The sequence below is a fragment of the Piliocolobus tephrosceles genome, chromosome 2 (genome assembly GCF_002776525.5).
Source record: "Piliocolobus tephrosceles isolate RC106 chromosome 2, ASM277652v3, whole genome shotgun sequence".
Classification (NCBI taxonomy): Eukaryota; Metazoa; Chordata; class Mammalia; order Primates; family Cercopithecidae; genus Piliocolobus; species Piliocolobus tephrosceles.
The window spans coordinates 102,829,721-102,853,316 of record NC_045435.1 but is presented as its reverse complement, the minus strand read 5'-3'; the positions used below and the strand labels follow the sequence as shown (position 1 = coordinate 102,853,316).

Sequence of the window (23,596 nt, the reverse complement as noted above, 5' to 3'; positions counted from 1 at the left end):
CCCAGAGACCCCTGAGTTACATTAAAAGAAACATTTTTTTTTTTTTTTGAGACAGAGTCTTGCTCTGTTGCCCAGACAGGAGTGCAGTGGCACAATCTCGACTCACTGCAACCTCCACCTCCCAGGTTCAAGAGATTCTCATGCCTCAGCCTCCCAAGTAGCTGAAATTACAGGCATGCACCACCATGCCGGCTAATTTTTGTATTTTTTTGTAGACATGGGGTTTCGCCATGTTGGCCAGGCTGGTCTTGAGCTCCTGGACTCAAGTGATCTGCCTGCCTCAGCCTCCCTAAGTGTTGGATTACAGGTGTGAGCCACCGCACCCAGCTGAAGAATGAATTCTTGAAGAGGGAAATGTTTCTGAAATTAAGACGTAAAACACTGATCATAATATATCGCAGCCCAGGATGTTCCCATAAGACTTTGAATCCACTTCTAACAATTCTCTTAAGCCAGTGATCTTCTCTACAGATTGTTATACCAGTTGGATTCACAGTATGATTTAAAATATATTTATCTTAATTTTAAAAAATTTTAAACATTACAAAATCTTTAGAGAAAAGATAGCTTTTAGGGTCAGGACTCTGCTTAGTTACTGAGAACCCCGCAGCTATCTTAAATTTTGCAGGTGCTATAAAATATCATACATAATCCCTCTCCCCAAGAACAAACCCTTTCTCTCTTGGATTCTAAACTTCTAAGCTCTCCCTTAAGCTCCCATCTCCCATTCATCCCTGATCCTGTCTTCCCCACAGTGTCATGATCCTAAACTTCTGAGATAATCTTCACTCTTGAGTAACCTTAGGTGTAGCCCCTGCTTGCTGAAACGGCTGCTGGTTTCATTTGTTCAAAGCCTTCCTGAGAGACTGAGCTAAGAGTAACATGCCAAACATTTTGATCACCTTCACGGAGTAAAACCACATGACGACAGAATTTCCATCATTTCTCTCCCCTAAAGAGTTATTCAAAGGACAAAGGTCTTTTAGGCCTCAACGAACTATTAAGAAACATGCCAGTACCTACTGGTTTTCACAGCTCCAGCCCCATGTTTCCTTCCTACTCCCCGCAGCCTTACCCTCCCTCCTACCAGGAGAGTTTTGGCTTCAGATCACTCTGTCCTGATGTGCTAAGAGGCAGACAAGGGCCTCCCCATACTTGAACTTGTATCTACTTAAATTTGCACCTGTCAGAACAACAGAATCTTAGATATAACGTAAACTTATAACCATATAAACCTATAAACCATAAGCCTCAACTTTATCACAGGACACTGACCATGAAAACACTATTCATTCACTAGAAGAATCAAATCAGAATGAATCTGTTGACAGCAGAAGAGGGGACTACTCACAGGGTTGCCAGATAAATATAAGATGTCCCGTTAAATTAATTAATTAATTATTTTTTTGAGACAGGGTCTCACTCTGTCACCCAGGCTGGAGTGCAGGGGTGCAATCTCGGCTCACTGCAACCTCTGCCTCCCAGATTCATGCCATTCTCCTGTCTCAGCCCTCCTGAGTAGCTGGGATTACAGGTACCCACCACCACGCCCAGCTAATTTTTGTATTTTTAGTAGAGACGGGGTTTCACCAAGTTGGCCAGGCTGGTCTCGAACTCCTGGCCTCAAGTGATCCACCCACTCAGCCTCCCAAAGTGCTAGGATGACAGGCGTGAGCCACCATGCTCAGCCCCAGTCAAATTTAGATTCCAGAAAAACAATAATAATTTTTCAGTGTAAGTATATTCCATGCAGTATTTCACAGGGTGTCCTGTGTCTGTATTTGCTAGAACAAGCCACCCTATTCCACTGGTGACAATCAGTGCAGCTTCGCACTGCCTTTCTACAGGTCATCAAATCAATAAATTACAGGTTACATAAATAAATTTTATATCTCTTTTCCTATTCTTTATGCGTACTACCCAACAGGAAGCAACAAGTTCTCCTGCAAGATGCACTTGCAGGGTAGGTGAAATAGAGAAAACACTATACTTGCCAATCTATCAGATCTCCAACTCCAATTTAAAAAAGAAAGAAAGAAAATGATGTAAAACAAGACACAGGGTGAAAAGCAGGGCTCTGCAACATCGTTCATGAGTTTCAAGGTCTGTAAAATGAATCAAAGCAGCAAGTCCCATCCTTGTTATTCTATATTCCATCTAAAAATGATGGGAGGGCAGATGCTTTTGGGGAGATACAATCCCAGGTTTTTGTTTTCAAAAGGCTGCCTTAGATGGTCCCCCAATTGTGGCAGACTTCCTTTAATGTACTCAGAAACATAATAAACAGTTGCCTTGCACCTAAAAAACAGCCCTCCAACCCTCATAAAGTCAACGTAATTCTAATTAATAAACATCTGAAGATAAGAAGAAGAAAGAACCGGCTTAGAGTTGGGGAGGGATTAAGTAATAAATACTTGTTATCTTCTTTTTTCTTTTTTTTCTGAGATAGAGTTTCTCTGTGTTGCCCAGGCTGGAGTGCAGTGGTGCGATCTCGGCTCATGGCAACCCCCACCTCCCAGGTTCAAGTGATTCTCCTGCCTCAGTCTACTGAGCAGCTGGGACTACAGGCGCACGCCACCATACCTGGCTAAGTTTTCGTAGAGATGGGGTTTTACTGTGTTGGCCACGCTGGTCTTGAACTCCTGACCTCAAGTGATCCACCCACCTCAGCCTCCCAAAGTGTTGGGATTACAGGTGTGAGCCACCAAGCCTGACCATAAATACTTGCTATCTTGTGCCAAGCATCTAATTAAAAAAAGAATAAGAAGGAAAAAAAGAGACTGAGACCGCCAAGAGGAATAAGATAGCAGGGGTCTAAAGTCTCATGGGGCATCAAATAGAGCTGTGGGTGGTGCTGCTTCTACTATTAACTCTGAAGCTTCCTGGAGAGAGGAGGGACCTATGATGTGAAAGCCACCTGCTAATCCAAGTCCTCACTACTAAGCAGGAGATGAGAGCCCTCGAAAAACAAGGGGAGGATCAACCTACACTACAGGCCCTTACTTTATTCAAAGTGCTACCAAATCCATTCACTAACAAGAATACAGAAATGAACAGCAGGGAGAACTTATAGTCAAACATTTGCCTTTCATCCACGACCGGTTATTGCGGATTCAGCAAAATAAAGCTCAGAGTCCCATTAGGCCATTTTTTTTCATATGACTCTGGCTCTTGGTTTTCTAAGTGGCCACGCTGGGGTCAGGGAGGGGCACATTCAAAGACTAGCTTTTTTCCCCTCCCTCTTCCCCTCCCCCCCCCCCCTCTCCCTCTCCTTCCTTCCTTCTTCCTCCCCCCCCCCTTCCTTTCTTTTTCTTTCTTCTTTAAAAAAAAAAAAAAAAAGATAAAAGTCTCACTCTGTTGTCCAGGCTGGAGTGCAGTGCCATGATCATAGCTCACTGCAGCCTCGACCTCCTGGGCTCAAGCAATCTTCCCACCTCAGCCTCCCGAGTAGCTAGGACAATGGGCGCACGCCACTGTGCGTGGCTATTTTTTTATTTTTTTGTAGAGACGGGGTCTTGCTGTGTTGCCCAGGCTGGTCTTGAACTCCTGGGCTCAAGTGATCCACCTGCCTCAGCCTCCCAAAGAGCTAGGACTACAGGCGCGAACCACCACGCCTGGCCAGGACTGGCTTTCTTGACCAAATAGAAGTCACCTGGTCAACTGTAAACAAGCAGAATATAAACAAATCCCAGGAACTGAGTTTCCACGTTTCTTAAGAAGAAAATCCAATTTGTTTTCTCCTGAACCTCCAAGATGATTATATCCATTCCTCAAACGTGAGCTTCAAGCCTTCACATCAGCAAAATTGCTTTCGTATTCCTCTCACCGGCCAATAAAGACAAGCAGGGGCATAGGAGCTAATCTATGCAGTGGCAATGTCAAAGAATTCCAGCCCACATGACGTCCCCTTTTTTTTTGTTAAGTATTAACCACTGTCAAATATCTATTTCTCTCCACCCTCCCAAATATACTCCCCTTCATATCATGTATGTGTATTATCCTGAAGGAACAAGGAACACAGCCAAGGTATGATCAACTAACCACCTGCAAAAAAAGAAGCTGATACTTACTTAACTGCACTTCTCAACATGATCTAGTTTTACGACTATTTCCATGTCACTGCTTTCCCTGCATCGTGAGTAGCAACCACAGGGCAGGAAAAAGAAAGTATCAAAAAGGATTCAGCGTGTCAACCAATCAAAGTGACAGTAACAAAGATCAAGGGGAAGATGCCCCACAGTGCTGGTCTTCTAGGTTTAAGCTACTTCAAGGCCCAGTGAGTTGCGACACATCCATGTCAGGACCAGGTGGAAGGGGCTAGCCCTAAAGGGGAACTCTGCAATCCTGGGAGCTCAGATCATGGCCGTCCAGAAAAGGTAAAAATTCACATTAATTTAAAAAGGTGGTAAGTCTCGTCCCTCAATTCAGTCTCCTCCACTGCCCCCTTTTTCTTACCGACTTGCCAAAAGGCCAAAGCCAAGCTTAAATCCAGTGAGGCCAGCCTGTGCGGCCCCTTGAAGAGAGCCAGCAGTTAGTTGTGTGGGGAGGGCTCCTGACACTGGGGCAGGGAAAGGAGCCACTTACCTTAAATCTGTCAACAGCCACCGAGGCTTCTGAGAGGGACTTTACTGAAAACGGTGTTACTTTCAAAGCAAAAGTCATGGAATTGAAGACTGTCACCACTGTGAAAGCCTGAAAATAGGAGAAGAGAAGAAACTGTGCCTAATTATGCTATGCAACTAAAGTAACCTGACACCATCAATTTCCTCTCAGGTGCTAGAAAGGCTGCAGCTTGACTGTCAGATGTTATTACAAGTCAATTACTTTTTTTTTTGAGACTGAGTCTCGCTTTGTCACCCAGGCTGGAGTGCAGTGACACAATCTCGGCTCACTGCAACTTCCACCTCCCAGGTTCAAGCAATTCTCCTGCCTCAGCCTCCCGAGTAGCTGGGACTACAGGCGCTCAACACCACATCCGGCTAATTTTTTGCATTTTTAGTAGAGATGGGGTTTCACCATGTTTGCCAGGCTGGTCTCAAACTCCTGACCTCAAGTGATCCGCCCGCCTTGGCCTCCCAAAGTGCTGGGATTACAGGCGTGAGCCATCATGCCCGGCCACATTTTTTTTTAAGTAGAGTTTTTCAGACCTTCAATTAAAATTGCCAGTAAATATGAACCACGGGATGATCTGTAATTTCAGAATTAAACTCAAATTTAGGTTGACTAAAAACAACTCATACACTATTTGTGCATAAGGGCTGGCTCCCCACTCTTCTGCTTCTCGGCTTAATCCCATGAATGAAAAAATATCTACTAATTCTTGGGGAAACCTCCAGGTGCAGTAAGAAGAAGATCAGAGCATCATCTCCATATATGGTATTTTTTTTTTTTTTTTTTTTTTTTTGAGATGGAGTCTCGCTCTGTCACCCATGCTGGAGTGCAGTGGCGCAATCTCGGCTCACCATAACCTCCGCTTCCTGGGTTCAAGTGATTTTCCTGCCTCAGCCTCTGGCAAATGTGGTATTTCTAAAATGTTCCCCATCCCTGAGGGTTCCCTGACCTGTGCTGCTGTCAGATCGAAGCCCAAGGTCATATGAACAGAGAAGGTCACTACACTGGCGATCACCACCACAATGGGAGCCACACCCACAGTGATGCTCTGGAAGTACCCGGCTTTTTCCAATATCCGACGCTCCTCCTCACGGATTTCTATGAAAAAGCAAGCCAATTTCAAAGCAAGTTAAAAGCAGCCTAGGGATGTTGTTCCTCCACCTCCAAACAAGACTCCGTAGGACTCCAGCCACTCTTCAACACCTATGACTATCAATTTTACCACTAAAGCTGGTATAAAAGGCTGAGGTTTGAAATGGATCAAGTGACAGGAATGAATCTAACAGAAAGCAATCACTATATATGAACACAATGATCACCTTCTATGATACCTTTTTCTGATTTTTCTTGTCAGTTTCTTAGGTTTAGAAAGAATGAACACATTAATTGTATCTGTAATTGGCAGTTGGGTTTGCTTACCCGGTTGTTGCTTAATTTTTGCCTAAGGAATTACTAGGAAACACAACACAATGACACTGGAGAATTAAAAAGGGACTAAGAGGCTGGGTGTGGTGGCTCACACCTATAATCCCAGCACTTTGGGAGGCCAAAGCAGGGGGAATCACCTGAGGTCAGGAGTTCAAGACCGGCCTGGCCAACATGGCGAAACCCCGTCCCGCTAAAAATACAAAAATTAGCTGGGTGTGGTAGTACACGCCTGTGATCCCAGCTACTTGGGAGGCTGAGGCCGGAGAATCGCTTGAACCCGGAAGGTGGAGGTTGCAGTGCACCAAGATTGCACTACTGTATTCCAGTCTGGGTGACAAAGCCAGACTTTGTCTCAAAAGAAAAAAAAAAAAAGGGCGGTGGGGAGGTAACTAAGATTTCGTAGAGTGCCTGCTGTATGTTGGCAGTGGCATAGAAGCTTCCATACAAAAATGCAGTAACAACAACTGGAAGATAGGTGAAATATAATTTCTATAGGCAGAATGATTTTTCTTAAATATTTGCAAAATCAACCCCCTTACTAGCAAAGCAACCATACAGTACTGAAGACCATGGAGCAGGAAGCAGAACAATAAGATACTTTTTTTTTTCAGACGAGGTCTCACTCTGTTGCTCAGGCTGGAGTGCAGTGGCACAATCATGGCTCACTGAAACCTCAACCTCCGGGGCTCAAGTAATCCTCCCACCTTAGCTTCCCAAGTAGCTGGGACCAGAGATGTGCACTACCCTGCCCAGTTAAGTTTTATTTTTTGTAGAGATGAGGTCTCACTATGTTGCCCAGGCTGGTGTCGAACTCCTGGGCTCCAGTGATCTTGTCTCTCCTTCCAAAGCGTCGAGACTAAAGGCATAAGCCACCTCACCCGGACAATACTTTTTTTTTTTTTTTTTTAAGATGGAGTCTCACTGTGTTGCCCAGGCTGGAGTGCAGTGGTGTGATCTCAGCTCACTGCAACCTCTGCCTCCCGGGTTCAAGTGATCCTCCTGCCTCGGCCTCTTGGGTAGCTGGGATTACAGGCTATGCCATCACGCCTGGCTAATTTTTGTATTTTCAGTAGAGAAGGGGTTTTGCCATGTTGGCCAGGCTGCTCTTGAACTCCTGACCTCAGGTGATCCACTCGCCTCAGCCTCCCAAAGTGCTGGGATTACAGGCATGCAACACTGCACCTGGCAAATACTTAATTCTTCTAAGAGGCTATGCACTGACCTTAAAGGTATTACCACTGCCTAAGGCATTGGGGAACTATCTTCACAGCTAGTTTGTAAGTCACATAAAAACACTGAACTCCTTACTTTAACATTTATTATACACCTTGGCCATGTCTATAATGAGTAAGAACACTCTTTTCAAATTAATACCTACAGGTAAAGATACCAGTCAGGGGCTGATGGATGAGGGGAATCTCAGAAAAAAGACCATAAAACTATAGAATCAGAGAGCCAGAAGGACCACTGGCAGCCATCCTGCCATCAACCTGCTGGCAGCTGTCCATTCAGAATCCATTTGTTCTACTCCAGTAGAAACAAACTCACGCTTAACAAGGCAGCCCCATCCACTGGGGGGCACCTCTTGAGTGGTCACCTCCTCTGGATGCTTCTTAGCTTAACAGCCCTCATAAATCAAATGCAGATTCCAGAACTGGACATCATGTCCTGAAGGTTACTCAATGAAAGGAAAACAGCTGCCCTGCTCTGAACACTTTTTCTTTTTCTTTTTCTTTTTTTTTTTTTTTGAGACAGAGTCTCGCTGCAACCCCCAGGCTGGAGTTCAATGGCGTGATCTCAGCTCACTGCAACCTCTGCCTCCTGGGTTCAAGCGATTCATTCTCCTGTCTTTGTCTCCCAAGTAGCTGGGATTACAGGAACATGCTACCACACCTAGCTAATTTTTGTATTTTTAGTACAGATGGGGTTTCACCATATTGGCTGGGCTGGTCTTTAACTCCCGATCTCAGGTGATCCTCCTCCCTCAGCCTCCCAAAGTGCTGGGATTATAGGTGTGCGCCACTGGCGTCTGACCTGAACACTGTATTTCTACTCCACCTATAATGTGTTGACTGTTTTACAGCATTGGACTCAGCTCCTGATGAGGTTATGGTCCACCAACAGCCTTATCTCTTTTATTTAAATTAAGTATCTATGCATTTGTTTTTAAGTATCTCCTGCTTCAATTTCATCTGTTTTAAGGCACACTGGTTCAACTTGTGTTGAGATCTTTCTGAATGCCCCATCTGTGCTATTTCTCTTAGCTTTATTGGCACTTACATATTTGACAGAGCTAGACCAGCATCCAGCCATCCTGACTCCCAGCTTACCTCAAAGCCTCATGACCAGGCTGGAAAATCATGGGCAGGATGAGAATATACTCAGGGGGCTTTGAAACTGAATTATTCCTAACTAGCTGTGTATTAACTGGGAAAAATCCATTTTCCCAGGTCTCAATTTCTTCATCAGTGAGATGAGGTTATGGGTTCAAACCTCTAAGATCCCTTTTGAACACAAAGATTCTATGATATTATGTCCTACGATACTAGACACTAGTCCTAGTATGTAATGTGTTCAGAAAGCCAAGTGTGTGAATAAGACCCAAAGAATCCAAAGTCTTTCTACCACGTGCACATATGAAATCTTTAAACTTACTTTGAACACTTTGAGAAAATGCTTTGACCCAGGCATACATTTTAATAAATTTAATGTAGGTAAGAACTTCATTCATCTTCTGGACACGTTCATCCGTGGCAGCCACGCATTTTCTCCTGAAATATGCTGTGAGCCGTGATGCAAACATCTGAAAGGAAAAGCGATGCCACACCAAATTAAAGCTCATTCAAACTTGAGAACTACCTAATCTGCTTAAGGTCATTCTCAATAAAATGAGCATATAATCCTGTTTGCTAGGATGTTATGTAGTTGTACAGTATTTAATAAAAGTGACCTATTGAATTGTAATAAAACATTACTGAATTCTTATCTCTTTGTAAGGCAATGAAGACAAGTAAGTATTTATTCTCAATAGTGACCACAGATACTGCGTGTTTCCAAAGGGGAGGCAGGAGGGCCCTATCACTTAGCACCAACTCCAGCGCAGTGACTCAAACATTCCTACGTCAAGTGAGACAGGGCTCACTGGCTGGCCTTCTCATTCAGACTCTTTTTCATGCAAGTGACACCTTACCTCCTCTCAAGTCAAAATTCTGTCCCAACGGAGCAAGCACTATCTAGCTCTAGATTTAATCTGCTTTGAGGAAATTTCCAATCAGAGATGTGACACTTCAGCAATGCCTACTATAACCCAATGGAAGTAACTCATTTCCTAAGGAGAAGCTGCCAAGATTCAGCTGGGAGGCTTACTCACCATTGCTGGGTAAAAGAGGATAAAAACAGCTGATCCCAGGAAGCCTGTTGGTCCCAGAATAATTACATTATAAATCATGCCTAAGATGGCAACAACGGGTCCTCCAGCCAGCAGGCTGCCAACGGCTGCTGCCTCAAACATCCTCTGCCCGTCATTGGAGCAAATGTTGATGAGCTGTAAGATACAAAGAGTAGTGAGGGGGCCCTGCAAGGACATGGTTCATTCATCTCAGGAGGCAGGGCCCTAGAGGAACGAATCTCAAGCTAGGAAGTTGCCCTCTGCTGTGAAGCAAATACCCCTCACTCACCTCACCCAGGGATTTCTCTTTAATGTTCTTCAACTTAAGGATCTTCTTAAATGCCATGGTTAGGATGGCCCCCCGCAAGCGGACACCGGTTCGGTAATTCAATGCCCAAGTCAGTGCAAGCGACCAAGACCGCACGATTTCTGTCAGAAGGAGGCCCAGGACTAACAACAAGCTGTACTGCAGGTTAGACTCTGTTGCCTGGGTATACTCCAAGAGGTGTTTCACCATGAAGGCCTACAGGGAGAGATACACACCAATGTCAACATCTCCACGGCACTCAAACACAATGCCATAGTTTTATGTTAAGTTAGAAAGAGTAGGCAGCTCCACTCAGGGACCAGTGTGCAAGCAAAACAAAACTTTGGAGGACCCAGTTATTACAAGCTGCCTGCAGTAATTTACTCAGGGCATTCTGCAGGAGCTAGGTCTAATTGAAAACTTTCTTCCTTACAGGACACCATCAAAACCATTACTCTTTCTAATGTAACATAAACCTATCAATGAGCTGAAGTTAACTCTAAACACATGGTCATTCAAAAGTACAGCTTTGACCTTATTCCAGTATCTCCACACATGGATACATTTCTTTACATGAAATTAAGACCTTTTTTTGGATCATTTCAAACGTGCTTATTTGATAAAAAGGAACAGTGTACCTACAGTTGTACTGGGGAAGAGTGAGAAGTGCATTTGCAAAACATTCCTGAAAATAAACATCAGCAGTTTAATAGTACAGAAGAGAGCAAACAAAGCAGGCTATCAAAACTCCAGAGACCCTCCCATGGGCCCACCCCACTCCCAACTCCCTCCCAAAAATGAAAACATGTTACCTCAGGCAGTATATGTCTAACACCACCTGCAGAGGGAAGGCGGCCAGCCCCCAAGAACCACGGAGTGCCACCTCCAGCTGAGGTCCTGCAACGCCGGAGCACACACTCACACAAGGCACATTCAGCAACAGTATTAAATACCAGGAAGTGGGAAGGAATGTACTTTTATTGAAAATGAAAAAATATAAAAGTACCATCTTCAAAGAGCATCTCACAAACACTGTACAGCAGGTGAAGCATTGCAGTAACATACATTGAAACATACAGAGTCAAATTATACAGGACTAGCCATCTAACAGGTCATCTGGCCTCCGACGGTTGTTTAACGACACACAGTAGAAATAGAGAATAAAACCCATATCTGTTTCCAGAGTCCAAAGTAGTATATCAGGCTGACAGCACTCAATCAGTGAGGGCTCCTGAGGTTGCAATGATTCTGCAATGGAGTAGATTCTCTAGGAAAAAAGACCTTGCTGCTAAGGAAAGAGAATTAAAAACAAAACAAAACGAAAAGCTCCCCAAAGAGGTGCTCTGCTCAAAATGGCTGGTGCCACTGGTGCACTAAGCTGTGAGGAATTACCTCTGCTCGGGACAGAATAAAAAAACCTAGGCCTCAAGGAAAAACTGGTGGCATCCTTCTGGGTCTTTTCAAGTCCTTGCATCTAAAAATCAATCTTGATTGACAAAAATAAAACAAAAAACAACAAAAGAAAGCCAAACCAATCCCCCACCCTAAAGGAAGAAAAAAATTAATGTGAAGCCCATCCACCCCTATACCCAGGTTCCTTATAGCAAAGGTGACTGCAGCTGTAAGTCAGAGCTGAATGACAGACAAAAATGGAGGCCAGACACCACGGTCCGGAGGTAGCTATGCTGAATTCCAGAACCCAGAATCTCTCTGGGTTAATTTCTTGTTTTTCCTGAGATTAAATTAATACCAGATGTCCACTAGGTCCTAGGAGATCCCCACCAATCAGATTTTTGCCAAGTCCCAGGAAATAACCTGATCAAATAGGAGACTTCAGATTCCAAGAACTACTGTATTCCACCTCTCCCCTCCCTCAGACTTTTAGATTTATATCCATTGCTTGGGTCACCACTGTATACAGCCGGGTTGCTGGTTTACTAGCAAGAAGATTGGCTTCTTTTCCAGTATGCAATCCAAAATGTGGAACTGAGTCACAGGGCCAAAGCCCCCTTTTCCTCACGTGAAGCAACTCAGTAAGATGGCGGTGCAGTGAAGCCTGTTCCCACACACCTCAGCACTGATGGAGCAGTCTCCAAAGGAAGGCTGAAAGGACAGCAGGTGGTTGCCTTGGGCTCCTTCCTTCCCATACCTTTAGAGTGCCATTTTTCAGCACCAGATAATAGCATCAGCGCCTCCCAGAGGGGAGGAGCAGGGAAGGTAAAAGACATAGTGAATGTTTATACTATGCGAAACTTTCAAAGGAGGGGGGAAAAAGAGGAAACAGCAGATTAAAGAAGTTCCAACACATCGGGTTTTTAAATAACAAAGACATTTCAAACCATTTTTTAGGGGATAAAGAAAAAAGAGATTTCCACGAAAAATCCAACCAAAATTTAGTTTTTAAAAAGTTACAAATGTATCATTTAAATCTAAACAAACTGGAAGAAAACTTGAGACTGTTAGCATAGCTGTCTGGCTGTGGAAAGCATTCCCAGTGAATAAACATTACCTTACCTGAACTCTTGGCGAGAGATTCTGCCCAGCTTGACTCTCTCATTCTGACCGCAGAATACAGCCATCCTGAAAATTCTAAAGAACAGCTTCTGTCACTGGTTCCACTACAGAGAGACTCCCCCCAAATCCAGATCCTGACAGCACCAAGCAAGCTGCAGGTGGAGAGAGGTTGGAAGGGTGGGAAACTTACCTCTCTAAGGGTTTTACACTGTCCTTTCCCCAAAAGGCCCTCGGGCAGAGTTAGCATTCACCAAGAGATAGCACTGCAGGAGGCGGCCTTCTCTTGCAGATCTAGGTGCGATGCTAATTCTTTATACACAGATCACAGGTGAGGCCTGGTCTTTTAGAACTGTCTTAATCCAAAAAGGCCCCAAAGCATCTCTGTAAGTGTAGCAATGTGGCTACACAGGACCATACTGTTAGAGAGTCTGGTACTCCATGAACATTATTATGACCCCCAGGCACCCTGCACATATGGCGCTAGTCCACTGGCATCACCAAAGCCTTGGATCATCTTGGTGTATAAATGTCAGCATCAGCTGGCCGGTAGGTAAAAACAAACACAGCACAACAACTTGATTGTGTTTCATTTGTTCTGTGTATGGCTACCAAGGTTCGGTGAAACCCGAGCAGGGACAAGAAATAAAAATGCCATTTTATTTGGGGAGCCCGTATGTGGGCAGTCTGTCCTTACACAGGTTTCTGTAAGGACAGATTAAGCTAGTTTGAAAGTCGTGCCAGATTAGGAAACTTGCAAAAATCTAAAACGAATGTTCCTCAAAAGGATTTAAGGCCACAGAGAGGAGGTTTACTCACTGCTAGTACTAATCTCAACACCAGCCTGGTTTTTCAATTTCCAATGGAAATGAAACATATTCGAATTGGAGTTCCAAAAAAGGAAGTGTGTATTATTTACACTTTTAAATCTATAAGAGACTATGGATGAGTCCATTGCTTTCTCAGTTCCAGGACAGAATCCCATGAAATAACACCGGCCTTAAGATGCTCTTCCGTGAAAGGGCAGAGAGAAGAAAAAGCACGCTGCTGCTTTCCTATGAAACGAGGGCTCTTAGCTTTCCCTGGCAGCTAGAACAGTTTCCTAGAGGTTAGTATCCCAGTGTTCTGCACCATAAATGAGAGATTACGGAATATACGAATGTTCGGGGGAGTGACCGTGAAGCCACCAAGCTGAATATGGATAGGTAACATTTTTTCAAAAAATAAAAATAAAAATCCCAACAATCCATGGAATTTTTTTTTAGAGGGGAGTCAATGAAGTTCTTGCCAAATGGAATCAAGAAAGCCCATGATCACTTTATTCGGAAAGCCTGCATAGGGTGCTACCCAGAGGAATGAATTCTATGAGGTAAGAGCAGCCACCAGCCCTGTAGTGAAACAATGACAGAAGCTCTTCTTGGGGGAAGCTGGCTCTATGAAAGTGTTTGCCATTTTGGTAAATTACGTAACACAACATTTCAGTTACATGGTCCTTCTTACTTAAAACTTTTATATAAAGTATGTTAGTTGGTCAATTATTAATAATATAGAAACCCAATACCAGAAAAGTAGTGTTCTCTGCTTCAGAAAAGAGATCAAAACTTTAACAAGAGGCATCAAACGTCAAAAAAACAAAAACAAAAACAAAACTGCAAATTAGTTTTACCTAATCGCCATGCATCTGAGGCACATACTTACCGAAACCATGAACCTCCAGCTTTACCCACACACGGAAAACGCACAGTACAAGCAGTACTACTGCTCCGATGCCTCAAGGCAAATGTGTAGAGAATAGATTTAATCAAGGTCTCAAGTGTAAGGCAGCACAGCAAGTGTAAGAAACAGGTGCCCAGGAAACAGAGTGAACGTCAAAGGCTCTCTTGTCTACTCTGCATCAGTACAGACTGGGGAAAACCACAGCTGCCACCCCAACGCTTGCCACACAGTTACACTATAAGTCAAACTTAAACGGACTCCAGGTCAGACTCTAAAATCCTCGACAGTCCTCTAGTTTTCTCAGGGCTTATTTGCCACGGACCCGCCAAACATGTGATAACTCTGCCTCCAGGCACTCGGTGTGTCCCCGGCGCTGGCTCACCAGCCCAGGCCACATAATGTGCTCTCACTCACTCACAGCACTGCAAGACACATCTGCCCGCACCGACTATCATTTCATGTCAACACACAACCGAGAGGCACAGTCCTGTGCAGAACTGGAGTCAGTTCCATTTTACCCCCGCCCAGAAATCAAGCCAGTTCCATTTCTTCTCTGGCAACACTGCCCTTTCATCCTTCCAGCTGTTGCCAAGCCACCATTCACTCCAAAATCCATCGACCCCTTTCAACAGTCCTGAAGGCATCTCTAAGACTGCTACTTAGCCCAAAGCTGAGCACAACCCCTGGAACAGAATAAGAGTGTTAGAGCTGGCCGTGGCCGGGCCCCTGGAGACTGTCGGAAAGGATGGTTAGAACTTACTGGTCCACTGAAGCCAGCCAGCTGCGTGATCATCAGGCACACGATGGACAGGATGAGCCTGGTGCGGCAGAAGATCCACACAACCCTTCGCAGGGAAGCAGCGTCTGGCCCAACTTCATTCAGTTCTTCTTGCCACAGTCTCTCTAGTCTTAATAAGGGCACACGTCCTCGTTACACATCTCCCCGGGGGAAAGGCACACCTAGCTCCCCGCTTGCCACCACTTTTTGTCTCCAGGTTTTGCCACCACTCACATAAGTCTCTCCTTTAAAATTATGTACATAGTCTTCACCTTCTGGGAAAAAATACCATTCCTGGGGAACTACATATTTACCCTGTACAGGGAGCCTCCCAGGATACAGAAAATGATGAGAGCAAAAGCCTTTCCACCCAGGAAAATGATCCCTGAATGCAATTTGTGAATAAGAACTTCCTTTTTCAGGGGCCCCCGACCCTTTCTGAAGGTTCCTGTGGTAAAATGTGAAGTTGTAAACTAGATTTTAATCATGACAATCAGCTACCACAAAAATGTATTCTGTCACAAGGCAGCAACATAATCTCCCTGCAGACTCAGGAAGAGAAGCGGGGCTGAGAGAGAGAGAGAAAGCCCGTGGTTAAAACAGAATCAAAGGTGAAATAGGAGATAAAGCAAAAGAGCAAAGAGAAAGTCATCCCCAGGCCGCCCACCCTCCACTGGACAGCTTGGCTCTTTAAAGACACAGAGCTGTGGACTTCACACTCCTAGCTCAGGCCCTGCCCACCCCGCATGGGGGAGATGAGGGTGGACCAGAGGCACCTACCTTCTGCAGTTCACGTCAGAAGACTCGTGCTTGGACAGAGACCACACGTCTTCCATTGAGAGTTCCCCCTTCTTGTGGGCCACACGGGCCAGAGAAGAAAGCCACGAAAAAGTCATACAGGAAAAAAGCCCAGCATTGTCCACTGGGTGCTGGTGTCTAAGGAGAAAAAACCGAAATCACAAAGCTATCAACACGCACGGAGAGGGCAGCTCGTGTTTAAAAGACAGAGTTTAGTGAACAGAGCTCTTAACTAAAGACAGGTCTCCCCAGCTGATCTAATCTTGGCCTGAATATTCTAAAACGGCTTTGATGGGCCGGGTGTGATGGCTCACACCTGTAATCCCAGCACTTTGGGAGGCCAAGGCGGGCGGATTATGAGGTCAGGAGATTGAGACCATCCTGGTCAATATGGTGAAACCTCATCTCTACTAAAAATACAAAAAAATTAGCTGGGCTTGGTGGTGCACGCCTGTAGTCCCAGATACTCAGGAGGCTGAGGCAGGAGAATCACTTGAACCCAGGAGGTGGAGACTGCAGTGGGCCGAGACCGTACCATTACACGCCAGCCTGGCGACAGAGCAAGACTCCGTCTCCAAAAAAAAAAAAAAGCCTTTGATGCTTCATGTCATCACCCGGCAGGGCGTCTTACTTGGAAGTAGTCCGGATGGGCTTCAGAGCACTCAAGCCGTGGTGGTACTTTCCCTTGGGATGCTCCTCGTCCAGGATTCTGAGCTGAGAATGCATGGAGACATCCAGAGAGAGGCCCTCGGCTCGGGCGGCTGTTTCCAAGGCATCTTGGCATTCCAACTATTCCAGCAGATAGGCAGAAAGGCAAGAGCACAGTTAATACACAGGCAAGAGGCAAACGGAACTGATGAAATGGGCTCAAACTGCAAACTGGACTCATCTTAACTGAGAAATCCCAAGCAAGGGTCAGGAGGTTAAACACTAACTTTGTATGATTTGAACCCACTGGGGAACAGTAAGCTAGATATTTAAAAATTTTAAACAGTTTTCTTTTTTTTGGCCTCTTAGGTTCTACAGAAAAACTGATCAGATAGTACAGAGTGTTCCCATATACCTCTGTACCTCCCCCATCCTCCCCATCTGTTTTTCCTATTATTAACATCTTCCATTAGTGTGGTACCTTTGTTACAATCGATGAGCCAATGCAGATTCATTATTAACTGAAGTTCCATAGGTTACATTAGGGTCCACTCTTTGTTTTTTTGGGTTTTTCTGAGATAGAGTCTCGCTCTGTCACCCAGGCTGGAGTGCAGTGGCACGATCTCAGCTCACTGCAACCTCCAACTCCCACGTTCAAGCAGTTCTCCTACCTCAGCCTCCTGAGTAGTTGGGATTACAGGCATGTGCCACCACGCCTGGCAAATTTTTGTATTTTTAGTAGAGGTGGGGTTTCACCATGTTGGTCAGGCTGGTTTCGAACTCCTAACCCCGTGATCTGCCTGCCTCGGCCTCCCAAAGTGCTGGGATTACAGGCATGAGCCACCGTGCCCGGCCCTGTTTTTGTTTTGTTTTGTTTTTCTTTTGAGATGGAATCTCGCTCTGTTGCCCAGGCTGGAGTGCAGTGGTGTGATCTCGGATCACTGCAATCTCAGCCTCCCTGGTTCAAGCAATTCTCATGACTCAGTCTCCGAGTTGGGGGGTTAGAGGCGTGCACCACCACACCCAGCTAATTTTTGTATTTTTAGTAGAGATGGGGTTTCACCACATTGGCCAGGACGGTCTTGATCTCTTGACCCCATGATCCGCCTGCCTTGGCCTCCCAAAGTGTTGGGATTATGGGTGTGAGTCGCAGCGCCCAGTTTATGGTCCACTCTTTGTGTTCTATGTTCTAAAATTTACATTTTTATTACCAACGTTTTATCTTCTGTTTCCCAATACGGATTGAGAGTCAATTATTTCACTACTAACTGCAAATCTGATTGCCCATTTTCTATGACAAAAACTTCCATCAGCCCTAATTAAACAGCCCTGCCATGCAGAAAGAGCCTGGATGTACATGTGCCTCCCCTGTCTCAACAGTAGCAGGAAGAACAGAACATGAGTTCTCATCCTGGCTACACAGCTGAAGAGCTATACACTTCCCTGCAGCATAGGGCAGAAGCTCTCATGAGCTGAAATATAAAGTTACACGTATTGACTAACTAGAAAGCATATAAATGTTCATTAATTAGATTAACAAAAGTGCGTGCAAAAGTGTATTCTAAGTCTGACTGTGGCAGAAGAGGATGGATCAAGAATCTAGACATGCTTATCCCCGTTTACTCTAAAAGTAACTCAAAAGTTTATGCCTTCCTGTTATAGAAGCAGAAGCTTCATTTTCCTCAATTTCCTTATCTTCCTTTTCTGTCTTAGCAGTGAAAGTCACATTATTACAAATATTTCCAGCAATTATTGTGAAATAGTAGAAAACAGATCTCAGCTGGGCATGGTGGCTCACACCTAAAATTCTGACACTTTGGGTTTTTTTTTTTTTTTTTTTGAGATGGAGTCTTGCTTATCACCCAGGCTGGAGTGCAGTGGCGTGATCTCGGCTCACTGCAAGCTCCGCCTCCCGGGTTCACGCCATTCTCCTGTCTCAGCCTCCCGAGTAGCAGGGACTACAGGCGCCTGCCAATGCGCCCGGCTAATTTTTTATATTTTTAGCAGAGACAGGGTTTCACCGTCTTAGCCAGGATGGTCTCGATCTCCTGACCTTGTGATCCACCCGCCTCGGCCTCCCAAAGTTCTGGGATTACAGGCGTGAGCCACCACGCCCGGCCTAAAATTCTGACACTTTGGAAGGCCACGGCAGGAGGATCGGTTGAGCTCAGGAATTCAAAACCACCCTGGGCAACACAGCAACACACCATCTCTACAAAAAGTAAAAAAATCAGCCGGGCATGGTGATGTGTGCCTGTAGTACCAGCTACTTGGGAGGTGGAGGCAGGAGGATCACTTGAGCCCAGGAGTTGGAGGCTGCAATGAGCTATGATCGCACCACTGCACTCCAGCCTGGGTGACAGAGCAAGACTCTCTCTAAAAGAAGGAAAAAAACAAACAAACAAAAAAAACAAAAAAACCCAAGGAGAATAGATCCCCAAATCAAGAAAAAGTTAAGTGGTTTAGCACCTAACACACCAAGCCTTATACAAAGCAGTCAATTTTTATACATCACCTCTTTTTCCACCAAAGAACAGAGGCAACTTAAATAATAACAGAACTGAACAGGTAGAATTTTGTATACAGGGGTCAGCTGGATGGCTGGGCAGATCAAACACAATAGCTTTAGTTCACAGCACAGTTAAGTATCTTTAGATAACTTCTTGGTATTAGGAAAGCACACAGCCCTACAAAGCACACTCCCTTCCTTTTGTCAAAGGCAAGTCAGACCAGTGTGAAGAGAACAATGGTACAACACGACAGGAGTCAACAACAAGAAACGAACTCATTCTCATATGAAGTCTGTATGTATAAGGTCAACACTTAATCTAATGGTTAGGGACTATGGCACTTGATAATGAACTGAGGACTGCTGAGATTCAAGTACATTACAAAGGTTTTTCTTACCTATAAGCTGCATATAACCACAAGGGGAAGGAAAAAAACTCCTGGGTTGAGAAAGCAGAAAGATACACTAAAAATACAAGCACACCTATTTTAAGTGAGTAGAAACTGGGAATCTGTACGGAGTAGGTACAGAATGTTACAGGGACCAACCTTATTTGGATATCCAAAGCTTCAGAAGACGACAAAAGATCTGAAAAATGTCACTTCAAATATACATTGGGTATCTGCCAAAATGGACTATACGCTGGGCTATAAAGTAAACCTCAACAAATCTCAAGACTGACATCATGTATACATGCACTCTGACCACTTTAGGATTTAAGTAGAGTTCAGTAACAAAGATTTTTTAAATCTCCGAATGTTCAGAAATTATGCAATATACTTCTAAGTAATAATGTAAGTGAAAGAAGACATCAAACAGACGTGACAATTTGTACCTATATAATCTCAACTTCTCAGGAGGCTGAGGTGGGAGGATTGCTTGAGCTCAGGAGTTTGCGGCTACAGTGAGCTATGATCTCACCACTACGCTCCAGACTGGGCAACAGAACAAGACTCTCTTTAAATAAATAAATAAAAAGAAGGTGTTAAACGGAAACCAGAATATATTCTGTACTAAACAGTATGAAACTACAATACATCAACATCTCTGGGATACAGTTAAAACAGAGAATAGGGTGAGATTTTCATTGCCTTTAAAGCATATATCAGAAAAGAAGAAAAAGAGAAAAATTAATGTTTTAAGCTAGGGGTTGGCGAACATTTCTGTAAAAGGCCAGAGGTAAATATTTTAAGTTTTGTGGGCTAAGAGGCAAAATCAAAGATATTAAGTAGGTACTCCTATTACAAGAGAAAACAAATCTCCACAAAATGTTGACACAATTCAGATTATAATAATTGAGTACAATTTTTTGTAATACACATCTACTGATGAGAAGAATGAAGTTCTTTTATGGGGGAATAACATTTCACTTAACTGAGGTTTAAAATAGCTTTCCCTTTCATCAAAATTGATTGCAAATATTCATCTATGAATACTGATTTGCAATGAGATTCTACAATTCCACTTTTGCAAATGTCTTCATGAAAGTACACTGCCGGGCTGGGTGCAGTGGCTCACACCTGTAAGCCCAGCACTTTGGGAGGCCAAGGCGGGCAGACTCCTTAGGTCAGGAGTCTGAGACCAGCCTGGTCAACATGGTGAATTCCCATCACTACTAAAAATACAAAAATTAGCAGGGCATGGTGGCACACACCTGTAGTCCCAGACTCGGGAAGCTGAGGTAGGAGGATCTCTTGAACCACGGAGGCAGAGATTGTAGTGACTTAAGATTGCGCCACTGCACTCCAGCGTGGGCAACAGAACAAGACCCTGTCTCAAAAAAAAAAAAAAAAAAAAAAGGAACTGCCAAATACTGAGCTAAATCCAGGAATATACACTTTTAATTGAGCCTTTTATCTCATGGAAGACATTATAGAATTCTATTAGATTCCTCTCTTGACATTTACCTTTATCATGTTATTACACTGCAGATTAATCACTTTCAATGGAAAGTTATGTGGAAGCTACTAAACGCTGCAGTTAAATGGATTATTTCTACATGGCAAAATATATATAACATAAAATTTGGCATTTTAACCATTTTTAAGTGTATAGAATTCAGAAGCATTAATTATATTCACAATACTATACAACCATTGCCACTAATTCCAAAATACATAGATCTTGAAATATGGAAATTGGCTTCATATATCATTGAGGTCTAAAAATCACTGCTAGAACTGTAACTGCAGTTTGAAAAATACATCCACTATAACTTTGTATTGGAACGGAGAGCTCCTTTTTTTTTTTGTTTTTGTTTTTTTTTGAGACGGCGTCTTGCTGTCACCCAGGCTGGAGTGCAGTGGTGCAATCTTGGCTCACAGCAAGCTCCGCCTCCCAGGTTCCAGCAATTCTCTTGCCTCAGCCTCCCAAGTAGCTGTGATTACAAGTACCCACCACCACGCCCGACTAATTTTTGTATTTTTAGTAGAGATGTCATTTTGCCTAGGCTGGTCTCAAACTCCTGACTTCGAGTGGAGATCTCACGTCTTGTTTAACTTTTGACAGCACAAGAAGTATATAAAGCAGCTTGACATTATTTATGATTCAAATATTAGTTGTCATTGAAATTACTTGACCACAGTACCATTTTACATTCTCACTAGCAATGGATGAGAAATCTAGTTTCCCCACGTCCTCACCAGTGCTTGGTATTGGCTTTTTTTTTTTTTCTCCCCAAGACAGAGTCTTGTTCTGTCACCCAGGCTGGAGTGCAGTGGTGCAACCTCGGCTCACTGCAACCTCTGCCTCCCAGGTTCAAGCAATTCTCCTGCCTCAGTCTTCTGAATTGCTGGGATTACAGATGCCCGCCACCATGCCCAGCTAATTTTTCTATTTTTAGTAGAGACGGGATTTCACCATGTTGGTCAGGTTGGTCTCGAACTCCTGACATTGTGATCCACCTGCCTTGGCCTCCCAAAGTGCTGGGATTACAGGCATGAGCCACCGTGCCTGGCCAGTATTGGCATTATATTTTATTTTAGCCATTCTCATAGGTGTGGTATGGAATCTTATTGTGGTTTTAATCTGCACTACCCTAATGGTGAATGAATAATGTTTAACATCTATCTGTACTTATATGTCACCCCTACATTCTTTTTGCTGAAGTGTCTGTTCAAGTCTTTTGCCCATTTTCTATGTTTTTTTTTAAGACAAAGTCTTGCTATGTTGCCCAGGCTGGGAGTGCAATGGCATGATCATGGCTCACTGCAGCCTTAAACTCCTGGGCTCAAGTGATCCTCCCACCTCCCAATTAGCTGGGACTGTGGGCACGTGCCACCACACCCAGCTAATTATTTTTATTTTGCAGAGACAGCACTGTGTTGCTCAGGCTGGTCTTGAACTCCCGGGCTCAAGCGATCCTCCCACCTTGACCTCTCAAAGTGCTGAAATTACAATTTATTTTCTAAGCGAATTTTTTTTTTAGTGTTGAGTTTTGCAAGTTCATTATATATTCTGGATTAAAGTTCCTTGTCATATGATTTGCAAATATTTTCTTCCATTTTATGGCCATGTTACATCCTAATTAGGGCCATTCATGCAGCAAAAGTTTGTAATTTTGAAGTCTAATTTACCAATTTTTTTCTTTCACAATTGTGCTTTTAGTGTCATGCCTAAGAACTCTTCTTCCAACCCCCAGGTCATGAAGATTTTCTCCTATGTGCTCTCTTAAAAGTTTTATAGTTTTACATTTTACATTTAATTCTATGGTTCATCTTTAGTTAATTTCTGTATAAAGTGTCAGGTTTCGGCAAAGGTTCACTTTGCCACCTACGGATGTCCAACTGTTCCAATATCATGTGTTGAAAAGATTACCATTTCTCCAGTAAGGTGCTCTGCACTTATGTCAAAAAGTTGGCCATGCCTGTCTGAGTCTATTTCTAGACTCTATTTCATTGATCTATTTGTCTATCCCTCCACTGATGTTACTGACTTGATTACTGTAGCTACAAACTAAGTCTTAAAATAGGATAGTGTGATGCCTTCAACTTTATCCTTCCTTTTCAAATTTGTTTTAGCTATTCTATTTCTTCTGCTTTTCCAGGTGAACCAAGTTCAAGAGTTAGAAGGGTTTTATAAACATCATTTGATATTTGAGAAGCATCAGAAGAGGAAAACTTGGCATGCAATCCATCAGTATGTTTACAGGAGCATGGCATATTAGCATTAATAGGAAACCAGAATCTTCACATCTTTCATCCATTCTTTCAACAAATAACTTGCCAAGTGCCTCCTCCTGTAAGACTATTCCAGATGGTGGGAACAAAACAAATGCCAATTCCTATGTGTATAACACACTAATTTCATTTTCTTCATTTCTAAAATGCCTAGTGACAGTTTTCACTAAAACCTATTCACAGAAAAGTAAATGGACTTGATAATTTTTTTTAAATCCTCTGACTGCATGGTTTTTGTTGCTTTTACGATATATAACTATGTCATGTTTCACCACCACCTAGGTAGTAAGTTACTTCCCATATTGGAAAACATCAAATTCAAAGGCTCTTTTTTAAAAGATTCAAATGAAAGCTGCCAGGCAAGCCTTCATTTCCCAGGTTTCTCGTGAATGCCGTAGTGGCACTACTGATAGCAGATACTCAGGGCTCTCCTGCTGCCTTTGGTTTTAGAACAAGGCACTTGGTACAATTTTATCCTGACAAACCCCCTAAGAGTGGTTGAAATAGCACTAATCTCAGAATTCTTATGTAACAAAGCATGGAGTAGAAATTCTCACAGTAAGAGTATGGAAAAGTCTACATTGTTGATCTAAAAGAATCAAACCTTGCTACTCCAAGCAACGAACTTTCCAAGTCACAACCTGACCCTACTATTCTTTCTTAAACGTTTTCCCAAACTGTCAGTCTTGTTGTCATATCTTTACACATTAACCAAGTCAGGAAA

General features: G+C 43.6%; 1 protein-coding gene across 8 annotated transcripts in view; it reads right to left on the bottom strand.

Moving 5' to 3' along the window:
• The window catches only part of ABCC5 (ATP binding cassette subfamily C member 5), a 95,604-nt gene that overhangs the window by 50,870 nt on the left and 21,138 nt on the right, over positions 1 to 23,596 (bottom strand). For 3 of the 8 annotated variants that reach the window (XM_026454896.1, XM_026454900.2, XM_026454897.2), the window contains exons 3-10: positions 16,169 to 16,326; positions 15,520 to 15,675; positions 14,722 to 14,869; positions 9,717 to 9,950; positions 9,410 to 9,583; positions 8,695 to 8,842; positions 5,561 to 5,709; positions 4,585 to 4,692 (exon numbers count right to left, since the gene is read on the bottom strand). In XM_026454896.1, coding sequence (XP_026310681.1) covers positions 4,585 to 4,692; positions 5,561 to 5,709; positions 8,695 to 8,842; positions 9,410 to 9,583; positions 9,717 to 9,950; positions 14,722 to 14,869; positions 15,520 to 15,675; positions 16,169 to 16,326 — 1,275 coding nt within the window. Of the gene's footprint in view, positions 1 to 4,584; positions 4,693 to 5,560; positions 5,710 to 8,694; positions 8,843 to 9,409; positions 9,584 to 9,716; positions 9,951 to 10,372; positions 14,618 to 14,721; positions 14,870 to 15,519; positions 15,676 to 16,168; positions 16,327 to 23,596 lie in introns of those variants that run through there. The other 5 variants (XM_026454899.1, XM_026454898.1, XM_023187603.2 and 2 more) reach the window with 5 other exon arrangements.